At 40.4% G+C, this 20133-nt stretch overlaps 1 protein-coding gene across 5 annotated transcripts; it reads left to right on the top strand.

Annotated features, from left to right (window-relative positions):
- The first annotated feature begins 2369 nt into the window (after positions 1-2369).
- TBC1D7 (TBC1 domain family member 7) lies at positions 2370-19842 on the top strand. 5 transcript variants are annotated; one of them, XM_063402654.1, is made up of 10 exons: positions 2373-2527; positions 3197-3316; positions 3855-4054; positions 4499-4622; positions 5273-5353; positions 8043-8230; positions 9686-9823; positions 11410-11555; positions 18668-18797; positions 19586-19842. In XM_063402654.1, exons 4-10 carry the CDS (start codon positions 4511-4513, stop codon positions 19670-19672), a joined length of 882 nt encoding a protein of 293 aa, XP_063258724.1. In that variant the 5' UTR covers positions 2373-2527; positions 3197-3316; positions 3855-4054; positions 4499-4510; the 3' UTR covers positions 19673-19842. The 5 variants fall into 5 exon arrangements, with proteins under 5 accessions (XP_063258752.1, XP_063258715.1, XP_063258724.1 ...); XM_063402663.1 differs by lacking the exon at positions 2373-2527 and adding an exon at positions 2539-2691; XM_063402682.1 differs by lacking the exon at positions 3197-3316 and having other exon boundaries at positions 2370-2527; positions 4502-4622.
- The last annotated feature ends 291 nt before the right edge of the window (positions 19843-20133 follow it).

Below are 20133 nucleotides of genomic sequence, written 5' to 3'. Positions count from 1 at the left end.
AATCAATTTTATTATAAGCACAGTCCTCCACTTGGCTGACTGACACTAGCAGCTATAAATGATTAAATTCTGCTTTCATTTTCAGTGGCAAGAAAGAGATTGTGCCAACGGGAATGAAGATATTTTATGTCCCTAGACAAAGGTTATTATTTGGTTTATGAAAACATAAAATGTTTTAAATTAAATATGTAAGTCATGAGTCACTTGTGTGCTTTACAACACTGAGTTACAGCATACAGAGTCACTTGGCAAGTGCAGGTGGATGTAGAAGGGCAGTTAAAAGATAAAAAGGCTGTTAGAGTAAGAAAGTCCAACTCGAAAAATAGGTTAGTCATCTTTGGTTTGCTGTGGATGTGTCACCACTTCATAATTGTTTTAGTCATTAGCAGTTTATGGTCAACCTACACTTTTAATTTCATTTGTGTTTTGAAAAATCTCAAAAAGAAATTCTTTAATTCATTTCCCACAGACCAAAATATTTATGTAATATTTACAACTGATCTCACTATAACCTATTATGTTAGAAACAGGCACCATTAAGAAAATCTCTGTGTATAAAAATCTTTCTATATATGGGGTTTGGAAACTTTACTAGGGGAAGAACATTCATTTTATTGTTTTTCAGAGCAGGTATTGATTTTATTCTGTATTTTTATGCAGCTAAATCTTTCAGAATCTAATTTTGTTTAGGCATGGCATACCATTCTGTTAATAGTCTATATCTCCTGCACTATGAATTAGTGCTAAAATAAATTGTGTTTAGCTTCAGGCTTGTTCAGAGCACCACTATAGCCATGTAATACATCTTGACATGATGGCCAGGCATGAATAACTGAAAATTACAGAGATTTTATTTCAGTAGCTGTTTCCTGAACCGTGCGATAGTGGTTAGCTCCCAACACCACCGAACAGCTCTTACCCCGAGACAAGTGCCATTTATCGATAAAAGATGTATTTGAGTCGAGGAAGCCCCAATGATCAAACATGGAACCAGCCCGCCACCTGCTGCTGAGCGGAATTATTTCACGATTTGCTAGGACTTGTACGGAGCCAACAAATCCCACACTGCTGTGTGCGCTGGGTTTGACTAAAGCCTTGCCCGTTCTGCAAGAATGTGCTTTCTCCATGGCTACTTCAAAAGTGTGGGGCAAGATTAAAATAATGAGATGTTCTGTGCGTTTGGAAATAGGCCCCATAACCTCAGCAGCGGCCTTGTCTTTGCTCTCTGGCACCGGGGAGGAGGCCACAGCTCGAGTGCTGAGCCCAGTTTGGGACCCTCAGTTCAAGAATGACGCTGAGGTGCTGGAGCAGGTCCAGAGGAGGACAACGAAGCTGGGGAAGGGTCTGGGGAACAAGTCCTGTGAGGAGCAGCTGAGGGAGCTGGGGGTGTTTATCCCGGAGAAAAGGAGGCTCGGGGGGGCCTTATCACTGCCTGAAAGGAGGGTGCAGCCAGGTGGGGGTCAGCCTTCCCTCTCGAGCTTCAGGTTGGACATATGAAAGAATTTCTTCACCTCAAGGGTGTCTAAACATTGGAATGGGCTGCCCAGGGAGGTGGTGGAGTCACTGTCCCTGGAAATGCTTAAGGAAGGGCTGAACTTGGCACTCTGGTCTAGCTGAGAAGGTGGTGTTTGGTCAAAGGTTGGACTTGCTGATCTCAAAGGTCTTTTCCAACCTGACTCTGTGACTCCAGCACTTCAAAATCCTGCTGCAGCTAACTCAGGCACTCGATGGCCTCCTTCAAGTTGCTGCTCCTGGAAAGGGACCACAAGCCCAAGACTCCACTCCTGCTGTGAGCAGCTGCCCTGTCCTTGCACTGGCACAGAGGGGCTGCCAAGGTCCCAGAGGTGAACATCCCCAACACGTACAAAAGGACCCTAACGCCGGATCAAAACCACACTACTAGTTTGACGTCCCACAGTTTTGGCAACACAGGTTGATCTTTGAGGCTTTCAGCAGCGAGATGTGGGTCCTTTATCTGTTTTGAGGGGCGGGATATTTAGCATCCAGTACTCTGATCACACGCGCCTGGGTAAATCTTGGTTTTGCGAAACGCACTTCGCTTCCCAGAGGTCCCTCTCAGTAACGCGTCCCCAGGAGCCACCACGCACGGGGGCAAAAGCGCCGATCACAGCAAACAACGCCGTGCGCTGAGGGCGCCATGCGGGCAGCCGGCTCTGAGGGAGGGATGCCCTCTGGGGGCACAGGGATTGAGCTCAGGGCTGACGGGGAGCACAGGCGGCGTGCGCGATGAACCGGGGGAGCCTGAGCGGCTGCGGGGCGCCCACAGGACAAGCTGCCACCGTCACCGAGCGTCCTCACCACCACCCAGCGTCCTCACCGCCACCCAGCGTCCCCACCACCGCCCCGCCCGCCGCCGGGGCCGCGCATGCGCCGCGCTGGGGCCGCGCCCGCTGCCCGAGGTGCCGGGGGCCGGTCCCCGGATTCCCGGGGTGCATTGATTCCCCTGCCCAAATGTGCCCTTGTTTTCCTCTGGGACTGTGATGGAGGCCGGGAATTGAGCCTCGAGGTACGGCCGTGTGTGGGGGAGCCTCCGGCAGGGCCTGCGAGGGAGGGGTGCTCGGCCGGGGGCAGAGCGCGGTGGCTCCGCACGCCGGGCCTGTGCCGCGCTGCTCCTTCAGTGGAGTGACACTCAGGGATACCGGGAGAGCCGCTGTGGAGGCCGAAAATGCTGTACGTGAATACAAGGCGAGTTAATTGCACACTTCCGTACAGCACACTTCCAATGAGCTGGCTAAGGATTTGTTTTCCCCCTTTCTTTTTCCCATTTATTGAAGACGGGTATAAAGATTGGAGCTTTGGGCGTTTGTCTAACGTGAAAATACAAATCCTAAATTGTGAAGCAGGAAATAAACTATCTTCCTCCTTTTACCACTGAGTAAATAAAATGTACTTCTGTTATAGTGCTAGTTTAAAATTATTAAAATAGCATTCTTGATTACTGGGTCATGCTGTTATTTTTCAAATTATGTTTAATGTTCCTGTTCTGTGCCTCTCCTGTCATCTTTCCACAAATGATATGGGCTAGACTTGGTGGTTTTTATTTCGGTTTTTTTTGGTTGATATTATTATTTTTCTAAATAACACTTACTAAAATCAGCTTTTAAATTTTTGAAAATGTGAATGAAAATCTGAAAAATTTCAAAAGTGGTTGAGTGCATCTCAAGTCTGCTTTTAGACATGGCTGCAATGTAAACAGTGAGCACCCTGATCACTGGACCCTTAAATGCACCGTGCATGAGCATCACAGTCATTTTCATAAGGATATGCAGGACTGCAGGACTGGAATGTGTTGCAAGTAATATTTATTTCTTTGTTCTCTGGTTTTGAAATAATATTTGGCTTATCTCAGAAAGCACTAATTCAGTAGTTTATTTGTTTGTATTTTGCTGTCTGGTCTTGGCCCTGATCCTACAAAGCACTAAAAACAGACATAATTTGAAACACAAATAGGCCTACTGGATATACAGATGTAAATGTGTGCACTCTCTATAAAAAAATGTGACCTTTGTTTATATCTGTACGTGCTTTGCTCCTGATGTGTACTTTGGTTCTGCAAGGAAAAGAAGAATTTAACTATAAAAGCTTCTCAGTGCATCATTCACCCTTCTTTGGCCAAAATAAACTATTTTTCTCCAAGTTTTGCTGCTGTCACTGGACGTAAAATTTAAGATTATTCTAAGTCCTTTGAGTTAGGAAATGGAACTTTCTCATGTTTGCAAGCCCACAGAGGAGAGAGAGTTGATAGTTAGAGGGTTGAACTGAATTGAAATGTCATTTACAGTTCTTATGATACACAGAGCACTCACTGGAATTTACCTTTGTTTCCACTACAGGGATGAGGCATTTGTTGGGTTTTAGTGCTGGAATAACAAGCTCAAGGCTGTGGCTGTTACAGCAGCTGGTAACAACATGAACATTTAATTTATATCTGCGACTTAAGAAGAAACCTAGGCACCCAGCCTTGTTCTTCCCTGTCACCTCTGTGCCACTGAGGCCAACACTGGCTTGTCCTTGCTCCTGATTACCTTGGCTGGTGAGTAAGAAACTGAATAATTTTGCTTACCTGAGCAATAGTTCTGCCTGAGTAGGGTTTTTGTAGCCAAAATTTTGTCAGACTTGTAACTGTATTTTTATATTGACGTACTGGGTATGGCATAAAATACTTAAGTGTTTCTTCAGCAATTTTTAAAAACTTCTTGAAAATTAGCATAATTTACTATGTGAATAATTTTTTTTAAATCCCTGAATTTTGTTTGTAAAGTTGGTATCTTTAGACCTTGTTTAGAATAAATGATGTCTATAATTGTTTATGTTAGTATGTGACAAAAAAATCTTGGAAGATTTTAATATTCTGTAGGGTTTATTGATACTGTAGTGACATAGGCAGTAAACTTATATCAGTATACAAAATTGCTTGACCTTAAAGCAATAGGAATGTATTCTTGTAAGTCTTCAGAGGAATGCATTGTTTTTCCAGAAGGAGTCAGTCATGGCTGATGACTCGCAGAGAAACTTCCGCTCAGTGTATTATGAAAAAGTGGGGTTTCGTGGAGTGGAAGAAAAGAAGTCGCTGGAAATTCTGTTAAAGGATGACCGTTTGGGCAAGTTGATTCCACTGTTTGCTCTGCTTCTTGGTGATTAGGGACTGGGGAGAGAGTAATAGAAAATGTTTACCTGCTGTGCTTCGTACTTATTTAAGTTTTGCACCTTTTGCCAATAATCCCTCAGTTAGTGCTAGCAGACCTTTGATCTTCAAAGATCTGGAAATCTGATTTTTAAAACCATTAAAGATTTTTCAGCTTGCTTGTTTCTTCTTTTTTCCTTCTCTCATTCTCTGTGCTCAAGAAATGGAAAGATTTTTAGGGAGAGCAATTTTAATCTGAGAATGCATCATCTCCTGCTGTCAATTTCATCTAACTTCAAAGCGATGGAGATTTTATTGCTGTTGGTCCCTGAGGAATGCCACATCTCTGACGGAACAGAAAGATAAATGTTGTCCCTTTAAAAAATTGTTTTGACAGTGACAAGCCACACAAAATGCCTATAAACATCCAGTTTCCTCCTGATGAAACCTGCACTAGTTTTACTGTAAGTCAGGCCAACGTGAAAGCAGTGAAAGCATTTGTTGATAGTACGTGATGAAATAGGGAATTTCAATCTGCAACTAAAGTTTGTCATACTTAGATGGGTCAGACCTTTTTATAACCATGTTCAAAGTTGTTCTGAATTTTTTTTTTTCATTTCTTTACAGATATTGAGAAGCTTTGCACATTTAGTCAAAGGTTTCCTCTTCCATCCATGTATCGCATACTGGTGTGGAAAGTGCTTCTAGGTATGAAGTATAACATGGAATGTAGAATGTAGGAAGGTGCAATTTTTTCTCTTTCTTTTTTCTTTAAAGAAGTAATGACGTGGATTATTCAGTACTACCCTGCCTGCTGATACATATTTAGCCTGCTTTTGTATCCGCCTCAGATGTATAGTGGCAATTATAAAACAAGTTTTTGAGAACTGTGTTGAAATGGGCCTAGGAGAGTGTTTCTATGTTTGACTTTGTAACACTATGCAAGTACATTTATGAAATAGATTTGAAATGTGGATTATAAGAAGTCATCGATATCTGATAAGATTTTCACTTGTGCTCTTGAAATAACAGACAATGAAGTTGAAGTCAAGTTGTGATTAATTTTAAACCAGTGAAGCATGGAATGCATGTTTATTCTAAAGAGAAGCACCGTGTTCTGCAGAGTATTGGTTTCTTATACTTCTGCTCCTGGCTTTGAATTGTATTTGCCATTGAGAAAGATGCAAGGCTGAAGACAAGTTGTGGTATCCCCAGAAACTTTAAAAACCATAAATAGATTAGATTTTCCTACAGGTGCACTAAATGACTAATTAAAAAGTTTGAAACATCTTAATTTTTTAATTCATTTTTTCCCCCTCCAATTTTTTTTGCATTTTGAAAGTTGTGGTTTCATATTCCTGATTATATGGACTTGCAAGCTTTTTTTTTTTTGGCACAGGTCTTAAATGAATAGTGCACAGAAGGGACAAGATCTAATTACAAAACTTGAAGTTCTTGGTGTTGAACTTCCAATGATGTTCTGCTTGATAAAAGGCTCTGCCATTAAAAAGATTATTGTACTACCCTGGGCACTAGTGAAGTAGTCAGCATCTTTTAAAATATTAGTAGTGGGGAATATAGCATAGGAGTTTTGGACAAGCAACTCAGTACAGAATCCTTCAGCCAATATCATAATAGTAAAATACATCTCTCTGCAAAATTGTGTCTCACTGCAGAGCCAGATCTTGGGCTGCTTTAGGTAAAGGATCTGTGAATCATATGACAACACAAAACACCTCCTGAGTCAACTGAGTCAATGGAAAATTATACTGGTTCTTAGAAGTATTTTGTATTTCAAACCCAGAATGATTCATTTCACAGCATGAAGTTGTTTCAGGGGAGGTTTAGGATGAATATCAGAATACGGCTCTTCACCCAGAGAGTGGCTGGGCACTGGAACAGGCTCCCCAGAGAAGTGGTCACAGCAAGTGAACTCTGCTCTCAGGCACATGGTGTGATATTTTGGAGTGGTCTTGTGCAGGGCCGAGAGGGACTCAGTGGTCCTTGTGGGTCCCTTCAAACTCGTGATATTCTATGATTTCAAGTGTTCATACTGGCCTTCTATGGCATGTCTTGGGTGAACAGAGGCTCAGGGACTTTTCTTACCCTGCATTTCAGTGTTAACAGTTGTTAGAAAAGCTGGTATTGAGAAGGACAGTGCAAAATGTCTCTCCCTGAGCGGCTGGAACCACAGCCCGGTCCATTTCTGATGGGAGGTGTTATGTAACCTCTAAATAATGTTAATAATTTAAGAAAAGGAAGTCTCTCCTGTCAACAGAATTCTGTCAGGCTTGTACCAAGGCCTGCTGATGTCCCAGGTGATGTGGTGTGTCAGCAATGCCTCCGTTACCTTCCTGTTCAAGGATGACTCATGGGTTTCCAGGCACCCCTCTGTTTCAGCTCTGTTTTGCCTGCCTGAGGTTGTCCTCTGTGTTTGAGGGGAGCAGTTGGCAGTATGTACATACAGTTATGATGTTGACTGTCTTTTGGCATATTGTGAGAAATGTCTTGCTTTCTTCCAGCTTTTGAAATGCAGACAGGTTTGCAGCTGGAAGAGAAAAGATAATTTTCTGTCTGATGTACTTGTTCCTCAGCCATTTCATGGTTTAACACTTGGCAGGAATATTTTTTTTCTTTAAATGAGAGGGAAAAGGAGCAGGTAGCTTGTTTCAGAACTGACTTTTGAAGAATACTATGTTCTCATGGGTTTCTACCCTGGGAAAAATTCTGCTCCACTAGTGATAGGGAAATGGCATTTTTTTGCCTAGGTGTATGTAAGTTTTTATTTCTGTTGAAGTCTGTGACAGTTTTTTTGTGAACATCAGTGCATGGTAAGATTGAGTCCTGAGTAAGGGAAAGGATTGAGTGAAGTGGTAAGTATCTTTTCTGGAGAGGCTGTGTAATTTTCTTTGCCTTTCTACTTAGATACAGTTAATTTTTTTTTCTCCCAGGAAACTAGAAAAGATATTTGTGTTGTGCTAAGAAAATAACAGATGTTACTTTACAAGCGGCATTCTTAAGTTTTAATCTTTAATTGATTTAACTGATGGATTTTGGTTTTTGAATGTCATTTTAGTGAGAGCTAATCTCTGATACAGTGAGTAAAGACTTTTCTGGCAGTAATTAATACTGCAGTGAACGGTATCTTTGCATTAGTTAATTGCATGTACATATTCTCTGTCATCTCAGACAAAGTGTAGAATTTGAGAAAATGAACATCTAATATATATAGAAATCACTCTACACTGACTTTGTTTTCAAAATAAATGGAAGCTGGGCACAAATATACAACTAGTACTGTACTGAAAACATTAGGTATAAAATGTAACAAGTAGGACTCCTCCTAACAGTTGTTTATATTTTTCTTTTAATTTTTTTTAATTTTCTTTTTTTTTAGGCATTATTCCTCCTCACCACGAGTCTCATGCTTTGGTGATGAAGTACCGGAGGGAGCAGTACTGGGATGTTCACCACGCTCTCCGTGTGATTCGGTTTATCAGCGATTCCACCCCGCAGGTTGATGTTTTTCTCCGCATACATCAGCTGGAATCAGGGAAATTGCCTCGAAACGTAGCTTTTCCATTGGTCAGTGGCAATTTTAACAGTTTTTTAAATACATTACTTTATTGAACTTGAGACTATAAACCAGTGAGGAGCTGACCTGCAAGTCACCCCATAAATGCTTGTAGATAGAGCAAGTAAGATGAATGAAAAACACAGAAGTACTAGTATAAGATAAGGAATTTTAGTCAAAGTGCTTTTCTCTTTTCCTTCCCCTAAGTACTTATGTAAGATTTTATGCCTTAAAATCTCTTTTGTGCATTTTGCCTGCTGGGTTTCAAGCCTTTTGTACTCCAGGGCGCTTCAGTTTCTTTATAGCATTGAAATGAAAATGACATCACCTCATTGGAGCTCATAGGTTCTTACGTGTCCTGGAGCAAGGGTAATTCAGAGCCTGTACAAGCAGTGATTTAATGCAAGTTTCATCAAATATTTAAATTATTTGTTTTTATATCTAGACTTTAGTGTACTGTCCTCCTTTTCTTCTTAGTCTGAACTGACCTGGGCTTCTGTCAGGTAATGCACATACTCTGCTGTCCACAGTGTACGCCCATATGGTTAAACAAGGCTGTGTTGTGATGGTAAATTAGTAGGTGATGATAAAAACAGTGTGTGGTCCTTTCTTTTCTCCATGAAATAGGAGATTATGAAAGGAGCCACAGAGCTTTCTAAGTGGATTTCGTCCTGTAATTAATTTATCTGTGTTCACTCTAGCCCAGCTTAGTTTGTAATTTTTCATCTGTGATCACAAATTTTGACATAAGTACTTAAAGAAAAGTTCAAAATAAAAAAAGGTTCAAGTTAATATGGAAAATTCAGTAATATTTAGAACTGGAGGATTACCTGCAGGATTCTCTTGTCAGAGGAGGGAATGTTTTCATACCCTGACCATTTCCTAGGAATGTGCCCATCCTACCCTGCAAATTTCCAGTAGAGAAATTTCCTTGATCTTGGCAAGTGATGCAGTGGGCTGAAAATTTCTCCCTTCTAGAGCAGTCACTGTCCCTTTAAACGTATGAGAGGTTACTCGTGATAGTAATGCAGGTGTTTTATTGTAGAGGCAGAGGGAGATAAAGAGATGTCAGATTGATCTAAATATTTTGAAATGTTTGAGTAACAAACAGAAGTCTAGTGAATGTTTTGTGCATCTTAATGCAGAGTTCAAGTAGGGATATGTGTGTATTGCAGCATTCTGTGTGGTAGAGACATATCCTGGTAGTATTTAAGACGCTCTAAACACTGAAGCATGTTTTGGTTTTAAAGGTAAGACAAGTCTCACTTGCTCTGTTTGAATAGACATCTGTCATCCCCGTGCAGCTGCTGCCCGCTGTCTTGGTTAGGAACATCAGAAAGGCTCTCTGTGTACATTGATTCCTGTTTTTTTTCCCCAAATAGCAGAGAAAAGGAATATAAGAATAATTTCAATCAGAACAGTCCAATACTTCTGTGTAGTTCACTTTTTTCCTCTTTGTTTTGCAGGAACCTGAGGATGAAGTGTTTCTTGCTATTGCTAAAGCAATGGAGGAAATGGTAGAGGATCCTATAGAATGCTATTGGCTAGTCAGTTGCTTTGTGAATCAGCTGAACAGCAAGCATAAAGATTCATTGCAACAACTGGTAAGGGAAACAGGAATTTTCTTTTGTTTTTCCAAGGAGAAGCAGTCATGGAAAGCATTAATACAGGGAGGCAACTGGAGCATCAGAAGTGACACCCTTGGATTCTGTTCCACCAGCTATTTTGAGAATAGGGGAGGAGTGCTTTTTGCATTGGGATTGTGGTGCCCTGTCTAATGTAACATTGGAAATTGTTTTTGTTTGCTGCATGGTAATTTTAAATTACCTTTTTTGTCTAAAGGTTTTATTGTATCTAGTTGAATTATATATCTCACAAATTAGTCACTTAAGAATTTTCTTTAAACAATTAAAAATGTCAAAAGTGAAGAACATTTTGATGTGTGTCTGCTACTTTTTAGGCTGCATCTCTGGTATTCATATGCTGCTCATTGGATGATAGACAAAGCACAGTTTTGCTTTACATATGGAGCAGAGTACTCCATCTTCAGAAAAACAATAGGTTGCAAATCGATTTATAATAAAAGTGGAGTAGTTTTCTTTTAGCACTGATCATTTAAATGCTATCACAGAATATTAATTTTGAATTTCTGTCTTACTGATTTATAAAATTAAATTGTAATGTGTACTTATCAAAATTAGGAAAGCTCTTGTAATTCATCAGATAGCCTTAACAGATAAGGAGCCTTTAGTTAACAATATCCTGAGGTAAAAGTATCGAGTACATGTGCACCAGCAATTGCTGAATAGAAATTTGCTGTGGAAAATTATGCCTGCCCTTATTAGTTCTTTTGGAACTAAAAAATATTTTTTAAACCTTCCTCCTGTTTCTCTGGGTGGTACATTCAACTATACCAGTTCAAAGGAGAAAGGAATATTTTTAAAGTGTATGTTTGTACCATGTAAAGAGTGCCAAGTGTCTCCCTCCCTAACTTTTTTTTTTTTTGTGATACAATTGATGTACCAAGACTCAGGAGGTGGGAATAAGGGCAAGGGAAGTTTTCTGCCTTTGGTAGCTGAAATCCTTAGCAGTTTGCCTAGCTATGACAAAGCATAAAGGTAGTCAAGAATTTATGAGAATCGTGTTACATTAAAATTTAAACAAGATGAAAAAATTATGCACATGTTTATGCCTTAAATACTTAGGGTTTTTAAACAATAAATCAATGTCCAGCTTTTAATGGGTTGCCCAGGGATTTGCTCTCAGAATTGATTTTTTGGGTTTTTCTGGATTGTGTGTAGATTTTATTTGATGTGTGCTAAGGCGATTAGGTTTGAAGTGAATGACACTCGATTTTACTTGTGAAGGTAGCAGTAATTAGTGCACATTTAATCTCTGCATTGCCTTAAGCTCTGAAACACCTCCTTGCACTAGGGAATACTGCATATCTTGGAAGTTCTGCTAGTGGTCAGCAATTTAAGAAAGCTGAGGTTGCTTAAGTACATAATTAGTTAATTGCAAAAGTCAGTAACACCTGTATTTTGGAAGAACTAAAACAATGAAAGTCCATTATTTTAATATGTTATTTTGCACTGGTTGAATTTTTAAGACGGTGCTTGTCTTACAGCGTGCATTAGCTATGAAGGTATTCTGATGTGAGTTACCTAAAATTTCTCTAATTCTTCCTCAGCCAAAAATTCTGGAGCAGTATTTGAACATTGAAGATAACAGACTACTGATGCACCTGAAAGCATGTGCTGCAATGAGCAAACTCCCCTATGATCTTTGGTTTAAAAAGTGTTTTGCAGGATGTTTACCTGAGTCCAGTTTACAGAGGCAAGTTCTTTTTCTTTTCTTTTTGTTTGTCACTGTATAGTAATTTCAGCATTCTGTCATCACTAGCAGGCAAAGAGCTTTCCATTCTTTATCTGTAAGATGATGGTGTTAACTTTATTGCTGACTTGGAAATGATAAAATTGGATTTAATTCTCCTTGTTACTGATCCAAGATAACCTATGTGATAGTTTCACCCACTGAAAATAAAAGAACGGAGCTCAGTATCCCAGCTGATTCTGTTGGACGCTTCATGCCTCCTAGGGTGTAGAACTCCAAACCCTCTGTCAGTGTTATATAGCTGAATGGTAGTCAGTTTTGGGGCTTCTTGACAAAAATCTGTGCTTAGGGGGTGATTGTAATACTGCATTAGTGTTAGATGAAAAAGATGTTGGGAATGTGTAGCGGTTTTGGCTGGGATAGAGTTAGATTTCTTCAGAGTAGCTGGTCTAGGGCTGTGTTTTGGAGCGCAGGGATGTTTTAGTTCCTGCAGAGCAGCGCTTACACGGCATCGTTCTGCTCCTCACCGCCTGGGGGTGCACAAGAACATGGCTGGGAGGGGACACAGCCAGGACAGCTGACTCCAGCTGACCCAGGGGCTATCCCATTCCATGGGGAGTCATGCTCAGCAGTGAAGCTGAGGAGGGGGTTGGCACATGGGTGCACTTGCCTGGGGACTTGCTGACCATCGGTCGGGGTGGTGGGCAACTGTTCTCTGTTGCATCACATGTCTCAGATTTTATTTTCCTCTCTTTGTTATGTTTTTCTTCTCTTCCTTATGGTTTTTTTGGAAATTATTACTTCTTTTAAATTAAGAAACTTCTTTTCTCCACCCACGTATTTGTTTCTTACTTCTTACTCCAGTTTTTCCCCCATCCCACTGGTGGAGGTAGTAAATGAGTGGCTGTCTGCTGCTCAGTTGCTGGCTGGGGTTTGACCATGACAGAATGTTTATTTTAAAAAGTACTAGGCTGATTCTACAGTTAGAAATAGGTTGTTAAGCTTTTAAAAGGGAAAAATTATTGTGCGTGACACTTCACTGAAGGGGTTTTGGAAGGAAGCTTGTACAATTTCTCTAATTCTGCTTCCTGAGAACTCTTGGAAAGCAGGAAATTCAAGCTCAATGTAGAGAAACATCTTTCTGTGTTACTAAGAGTTGCTGATATCTGGACAGGATCTGGCACAGAGAAAACAATGGTGTCATTTTCAGCTGTCTGAAAACTCGGAGAAGTAACAATGTTCAAGGGAAGTTTTACTTCGAGGGAATCACAGGACTTAGGTGGCTGGCATAGAAACCTAGCATGGGAACAGTGCTTTGTAAATTGCTTCGTAGAAAATGCTTTTATGGTGGTAAAGTTGGTCATAATCTGAAGAGTGGGTGCAGTGTTTATCTGGGACTTCATGTTCCATGGAGGAAAGTGGAAAAGGGCTGTTTTAAAAAATGTTGTACTTACCCATATAAGAATAAGAAAATTTTAGGGAAGAGTAGGATGTTGTAAGATTAGAAATCATGCCCTCTCCTCTTGTTGGACCATGGTCTTTGAGGTTCTGTAGGGTTTATTGTTGCCAAGGATCATGTTTGAGAGAAAAAAAAAGGTTTTGTGAAGGATTGAGGCCTTCAGGTGCAACATGGTAATTACCAAAATTGTTACATGGCAAGTTCTTTTCATTAAGCACCTAAGGTTCCAAAATAGTCCTGTCTGCTTATTGCTTGTGTGTGATGTGGTGGTTGAAAGCTTTTACTATTTCTGTGACTGCAGAAATTATGTAAGCTTGCATAGTATAGGATGTTTGTTACTGTTGAGAGCTCATGTGATTCAATTTTGCTATTGGATCTTACGGCTGTGGACAAGAGCTGAGAGAGGAATTTGTATCAGAGCAGATTTGCTCTTGGAATATGAATGAGGTTTTTTACAATTTCTATTGAAAATGGAAAATTTAATGGAGCCGTGTCATCCTGATGGTGTAAAAGGAAAACTCTACATGAAGAATTTTGATTTCATATTTTATCTTGCCAGAATATTTGGTTTCAAGTGTCTACCATTTTGAATCAGTTTTATTTATATGAAATATTTTGTCTAATCATTATTTATATGGAATATTTTGTCTAATCAATATACATCTTTAACATTCCCATATACTGTTTTACCTTACTGAAATAGAATATTTTGATTACCTGGAATATTTTAATACTTTTTTTCCCCATGGAAAAGATCAAAATACTGGCTTTTTGTATCACTCTGGAGTAAAAAACAAATTTCAGTGTTAGTACTTTTGTTGGCAGAACAATCCCTTTTCCCAACAGTTCCTGTGGGAACATGATGAAGGTGCACTTTTTCTTAGCAGTTTAGGTTTGTGAATTATTCAATTGTAATCATAATAGCCTTATTCACTGAGGAAATAACATACTTTATGGGTAGTATGTGACAGATGAACTTTAATTAATGCTTGGAAATTCAGTTTGGATTAGGATCTAGAAGCCTCAGTGCTTATCTGAAATGCATCCAAATGTCAGTGTTGAAACTGTGAGGTTTGAAGGTCTCCACTTCTCCTGTGAATTTTACTTACTTGTCAAGTGAGAGATTATCTGAACAGTCTTTCCTGATTTATTTTCACTTATGATTTAGCACTGCATTTCTTAGAGAGACTGCTTGCTTTCTATGAACTGTAGTCTTCTCTGCCAAGCAGATAAATCTAAATTCCATGGTTTTGTTTGTTTGTTTTTCTCTAAGATGTACAAGACTTGTACATGCTGTGCAGAAATTTTACCTGGTAATGTGAGATGAAGTTGCACAATACCAGTACCTGACAGGCATTGCCACTCAGTATAAATTCTGTTTTATAGCACACTTCAGATTACACCACAGGTAAAATTTATGCATCAGTTTAATTTAAGCGGGTTTGGAAAATACATTCAGCCAGGTTTCATGTGGAAAGTTTTGCTTTGAGCTTGTGCCGTGTCTAATACACTTGGGATATTACGTGATGAGCTTCTTAACTTCTTAAAGGTGTCACATTGGCAAGAGGGAGGAGCAGACTGGCCATTTCAAAGGCTCTGTATCTCACCTGGAATGTAGACAGGGTGCTTCCTGGAATATGAACCAGCCTGTGGCAGAGGTTTGCGAGGCACAGAAAGGTGTGCTTCCCTCTGAGACAGGGAGAGAACTGGATCACACCTTTCTTTTCATACTCATCATTGCCTTGTTGGTTTGATTTGTGCAGCAGCATATCTGCTCATCTGTTTGGTAAGCCCATGTGTGGAAAGCTTTCCAATGGTGCTGTGAGGGCCCTCAGCTGGGGATCCCTGCTCTTAAACCTTGGGGTGCTGTTTGCAGCCTCAGCTCTACAGGCAAAATGGCACTTTGGCTGCCAGTTTGATCTGGCACTGTCAGCCCAGATGATCCAACAGAAGCAGTGCAGCTTTGCAGTTGGAATTGTGAATGAGCCTGGCGGTTTTTATGGCCTAATGATGCCAGTCACGTCTCAGGCCCCTGCCTAATGTTGTTTGTACTCTGCACTGAAGGCTTGGCATGGGCTGGATGGTATTAGGTTATTAGTCTCTGGCGACTTGCTGCTGGCAAAGTATTTGGTGATTCTCCTGAAATCTTACGACTTTCAAACTGGCACTACCTCATGTATTAATATAATTCTGTAGCTTTGCATCTGTGATCTCCATGCCCTGCATAAATTACATTGAGTTCTAAAAATGTGAGTAATTTGTTAATAGAAACAACAGAAATATGGAAAATGCCCTAATTTTACTGTGGAGCAGGAGGAGATAAGAATGGACATGTGGGCTGCTGCTACAGAGAAACTTAATTCAGTTTGCCCTTGTCTCACTGAGCTGCTTCCCAGGTCTGCAAATGCATGGGCACAAGATCATGATAGATCAGGGTGAGATCTATGTGAGCCTCATTGTGTCCCTCCATGCCCAGTTACCTCTGGAAGGACATCCAGAAGTGCAGGCAGAGGAGAAAGCATTTGTCCTTTTTAGATATGTCTTGCCTGGATGGCTGGAGGACCAGAACCAGGAAATAAGGTTGGGTGTGTTTACTCTGCAGTGTAGGGAAAAACTGTGAGGTTAATGGTAATAATCAGAAAAAGAGAGAGCAGCAGTGCTGTGATGCCTCTTGTGTGTCACTGCACTGTAGTGGTGCAGCAACCTCAGAGTGCCTGGAGAATGGCATCCCTTCACACACTGGTGCACACAGAGTGAGTCCTAGCTTGTCTATAGAAGAAGCTCACTGAAAAGTAAATGGTTTCATTTACATAATCCTTGGCATGCTCTTTGCTTTTATAGCTTCTTATTTCTTTTTATTTTTCCTTGTGATTGTCAATACTGCTTTGCTGTTCAAGAAACACCTGCAAGAGTGTTCCTGTGGTTAATTGAACCATTGTATTTCACAGAGGATGATAGTCACACAAAACACAGTGAATGTAATTCAGAATATGTATTTGTTTTTCTGCATTCCCGAGTAGGCCTGTAGGCAGAGTTTCATGATGTTTCTCTTATTCTCTCCCCCTCTCAATGAGTAGCAAAGAACAGATAAAGAGTTGCAGTCTCTAACTATAAACTTGACCTTAAATAATTGCTATTAGACAAGTGAAAGCAGGACACCTGCTACCATCAGCAGATACACAATGCATAAAGACTGCTGTATTGGAATTAGATCATCAGAAAATGCGTTTCCTTGAAAGTGCTGTGGTTTTTTTCCACTTTTGACAGCTTATGTTGTTGTTCCTGGCTCTGCTGGTACAGGCAAGGTGCTGTTGATCACAGCATTGCACAATCATTCCTGAGTACTGTCACTGGTGGAGTTGTACTGAGAGCAACAGTAGCTGAAAATGTTCAGTGGAAAATATTGCAGCAGACACAGCTGGTTAGTGCTGACATCTCACTTTTCTGTGCACTATCTTCCAAAATTTGATAAGACACTGGTGATTTAGATACTGCATCTGTTTTGCCATTGTTGAAACATTTGTTCTGGAATCAGACTAAATAATGTAGGAAAATAATAGAGTGTTCTGAGCATAGCATGTAACCTAATGTAATTATGGAGACTGAAGTCAGAAGATTTGGAAGCAAAATAATCAAAGAAGACTGGGTATTTTTCAATAGGATTAGTAAGTTGGTTTTCAAAGCAACATGAGCTTTAATATGAACTTTAAAAATGATTTCCTCTTTTGGAGATCTGCTAGTCTTTGTAATTGTCACTCATAATTACAGTTCTGATGCACATGAAACACATGGGGAAGTTCTTCTTGTGTTTGTGAAGGAAAATGTAGAAGTAAACAGGGGTGACCTGTATAGTGTGGATCAGAACTGTTGTCTCAGTTTTCTCATATCCTTGCTTAAAGCTTCCTAGATCTGACTCCAACAGCAAAGTAATATTTGCAGTAATCATTTGTCCTGGGATGCTTGAACCACGAATGAAGCAGTATGATTTTGATCTTGGATTGTGTGTTGTTCCTCTCCCTGTAGAGATTATACTAATGATTTAATCATAGCAAGACAGGGAATTAAAACTAAATTGCAAAGGGGAAAGAAATTGGCTGTGTCTTCTCTTTTTTTTCCTATCTGTCCATGTGGGGTTCTTGTTTCTTTTTACTTTCAGAATAGTGCTGAGGATCTTACACATTTGTTTTTCTCCTTTCTTTGTTACAAGTTAAGATCTAGTCCTGTGTTTGAGTTTGTGCCTGTTGCCTCTGATCCCTTCACTGGGCCTGACTGGAAAGTGCCTGGCTCCACCCCTCCTGCGCTTTCCCTTCCAGTAGTTGTTTACATTAATGAGATTCCCCAGTTCCCTCTCCAGGCTGAGCAGTCCAAGCTGTCTCACCTCATAGGAGCACCTTCATCATCCTAATGGCTCTTGGTGGGCTCTCCCCTCTTAATTCCTTGAGTGAAAGTGTGATCCTACACTTCAGTTCAGCTGTCAAAGTTCGTGTTGTGCCTGCATTGTTGTCTTCTGGCACTCTGGGCTGAAGGGCAAATTCTTCTGAGAGAGGTCATACAAAAATTGAGTTGTCCCTGGAAGGAGCACACCCAGAGATGCAAATTTGTAGATGGGCTGCAGAAGATGTTTTTCCATTGATGTTTCTATATTCAGAAGTTACGGAGGATAGTGTGTGATCTTTGTTCCCCCATGTTTTTATTTGGAAGGAGAAATACTTTGAACAAGTGCCCAGAAGGAGCAAGAGCTGCAATCCTCAGAAACTCTTTCTGACACAGCTCTTAAAATTCAAGAACTAAAAATAATGTGAGCCCATAAAAGGTGCTGCTTGACAGATGGTTTCACACTGTTTTGTGTAGTCTTTTATCCCGAGTCTCTTGAGCTGGGCCTGAGAGCTGCTGGATGAAGGATGATTTCAGATTGTTGCAGGCTGTTTTGGTAGTGATGATCCATTTTAATATTCATCCAAGAGTTCTGTTGCTGAAGCCTTTGGACACCTGCCCTTCAGGTTTTCTTAAAACTGTGAGGTCCAGGTACAGTTTCACATGAGAGGTAGGAGAGCTTAGGAGAGTGTGCACAGTGAGATGGACTGGAAGACTTATTCCTTGTGCCTAATTTAAACATCATGGGCTGTATCCTGCTGATTGGTCACACTTACATCTCATACAGCAATGACCTGGAATATTTACTTGCTTGAGATGTAGTAGTTCAGGATTACATCCCTTTGAATTTTTAGCAATTTAGCTGATGGAAGAGTATCTTTATTAGGCATGCTAATGAAGTAATTTCTTTTTCGCAGTAGGAAAATTTCTCGTCTTTACCACACACTCTGGTAACTGTGTAGTCCAGCAGAGTAGTTGCTACAGTCCAGGCTATTAAGCCAAGATTTGATTTTTGTGCTTGTGCTTGTAAACAGCTCAATTTCTAAACAGCAGCACAGCATATCAGTACATACCAATTACTGCCTGCCACCCCTCTGCTCTGTACAGATTGAGGAGTCGATAAAATGCCTTCTATTTATCCTGACCCGAATAATTCAATACATTGCTGTTCTTCAGAAAAAATAATCTGAATAGAGATGCTTCTACAAAGGCTGTTCTAGCAGAGAAATAAGCAGAGACACACTGCAATAATATTTAGTGATTCTTTTTCACTTTCTTGCAGAGTTTGGGACAAAGTTATAAGTGGATCCTGCAAGATTCTTGCTTTTGTTGCTGTGGAGATATTATTAACCTTTAAAATGAAGATAATAGCACTGAATTCTGCAGAAAAGATCACACAGTTTTTGGAAAATGTAAGTACTCTAATTGTACTTTGCATTACCTTTTATACCTTATAACTATTTTAGTCTGAATTGCTTGCCTGCTGCAGATGTACCAAAAGGTATTATTACATTACTGAGAACAGTGTAGCAGTACCAAGGTGAAGGGAGAATGCTCAGCAATGAGAATAATAACTTCTTCTATCAGGAGTTAAGGCTTCCATAGATTTTTAGGCTTGGGGAATGTATTGTCTGTGTTTGTACAGAATTAATATTCTTGTGATACTAAAGCGTTTTTCTCTGACAGTAAGTGTAGGTCAGGTTAGGTTAATTTTTCTGGAGGCTTCTTAGAAGTGTTGGTTTCTGGCAAGTCTGAGTGCAAATCTGTAGACTCAGGGTGTGTTATCTGTTGATGTGAGGATGGGATCATGAACCTGACCCTGAACCTTCCTGACCCTGAGTAGTAAGGAGCCGTGTCAGCAGGGCTGCGGGGTCCCAGTGTAACCCACGTGAGTTATGTGAGACACAGTTCATGGTCATGGCTAGGCAGTGAGAGTCATGCCTGGTGTCAGGGGTGTGTGAAGTGTGAGGCTGCTTATCAGCATTTTGGAAATAAAAGCTTTTTGTGCAAAGCCTGGATGTGATACGGTGTGTGCAGGACTGAGGAATGATGGGATGGGAGGACAGGGAGATGGGATTCTAGTTATGTTTTCTTAGTTCTAAAGAGATAAAATCTGAACTAGCAATCCAAAATCTTTACTTTAAATGAAACAGTCCGAATGGAGTGCTCTGACCAGGCACCTCGCCCCGATCTTTTGCAGATTCCTCAGGACAACACGGACGCCATTGTCAGCAAAGCTGTGGATCTGTGGCGCACGCACTGCGGGACTCCGGCACACTCAGTCTGAGAACTCGCCTGGCTCCTGACAGCCTGGAAAAAAAAAGACTTTTGAAAGGACATTTTATGACCCTTCCCCCATCCTAGTGTGATGTTCTTCATTAACCTGTTTGTGTAAAGATGCCATTAAGGCACGGTGACCAATATGTAAATATTTTTCAATAAATACACATGGAATGAGGATACTTAGTGGTGGGGTGGTGATGTCTGAAGTGTTACTTGTTCATCCAGCTATGGTATTTTGATTGCACAGTGTGCTCTCTTGTTTTTGCAGAAGTAAACCTAACTCTTGAAGCAAGGTAAATAGATCCACTTGTCATTTAAAAATGTTTCAGTATACCATCTTTTACTTGATATAACTAGTTACTACTTGAAGGTGTTTGTACGGTGAATTTACTGAATGTCAGCCTGCTGGGTGGTGAACAAGCATGCTTTTGCTAAAAATGTAATTGTACTCTTTTAACACTGCAA

The sequence above is a fragment of the Prinia subflava genome, chromosome 1 (genome assembly GCF_021018805.1).
Source record: "Prinia subflava isolate CZ2003 ecotype Zambia chromosome 1, Cam_Psub_1.2, whole genome shotgun sequence".
Classification (NCBI taxonomy): domain Eukaryota; kingdom Metazoa; phylum Chordata; class Aves; order Passeriformes; family Cisticolidae; genus Prinia; species Prinia subflava.
The sequence above is the reverse complement of the archived record's forward strand: the minus strand, read 5'-3'. Positions and strand labels throughout refer to the sequence as shown.

Coding starts and splice junctions, on each gene's coding strand:
- TBC1D7 (XM_063402682.1), top strand. CDS start 4,511: ATGGCTGATGACTCGCAGAGAAACTTCCGCTCAGTGTATTATGAAAAA. Junction 5,354..8,042: donor GGTGTGGAAAGTGCTTCTAG/GTATGAAGTATA, acceptor CTTTTTTTTTAG/GCATTATTCCTCCTCACCAC. Junction 18,798..19,585: donor TCACACAGTTTTTGGAAAAT/GTAAGTACTCTA, acceptor GATCTTTTGCAG/ATTCCTCAGGACAACACGGA.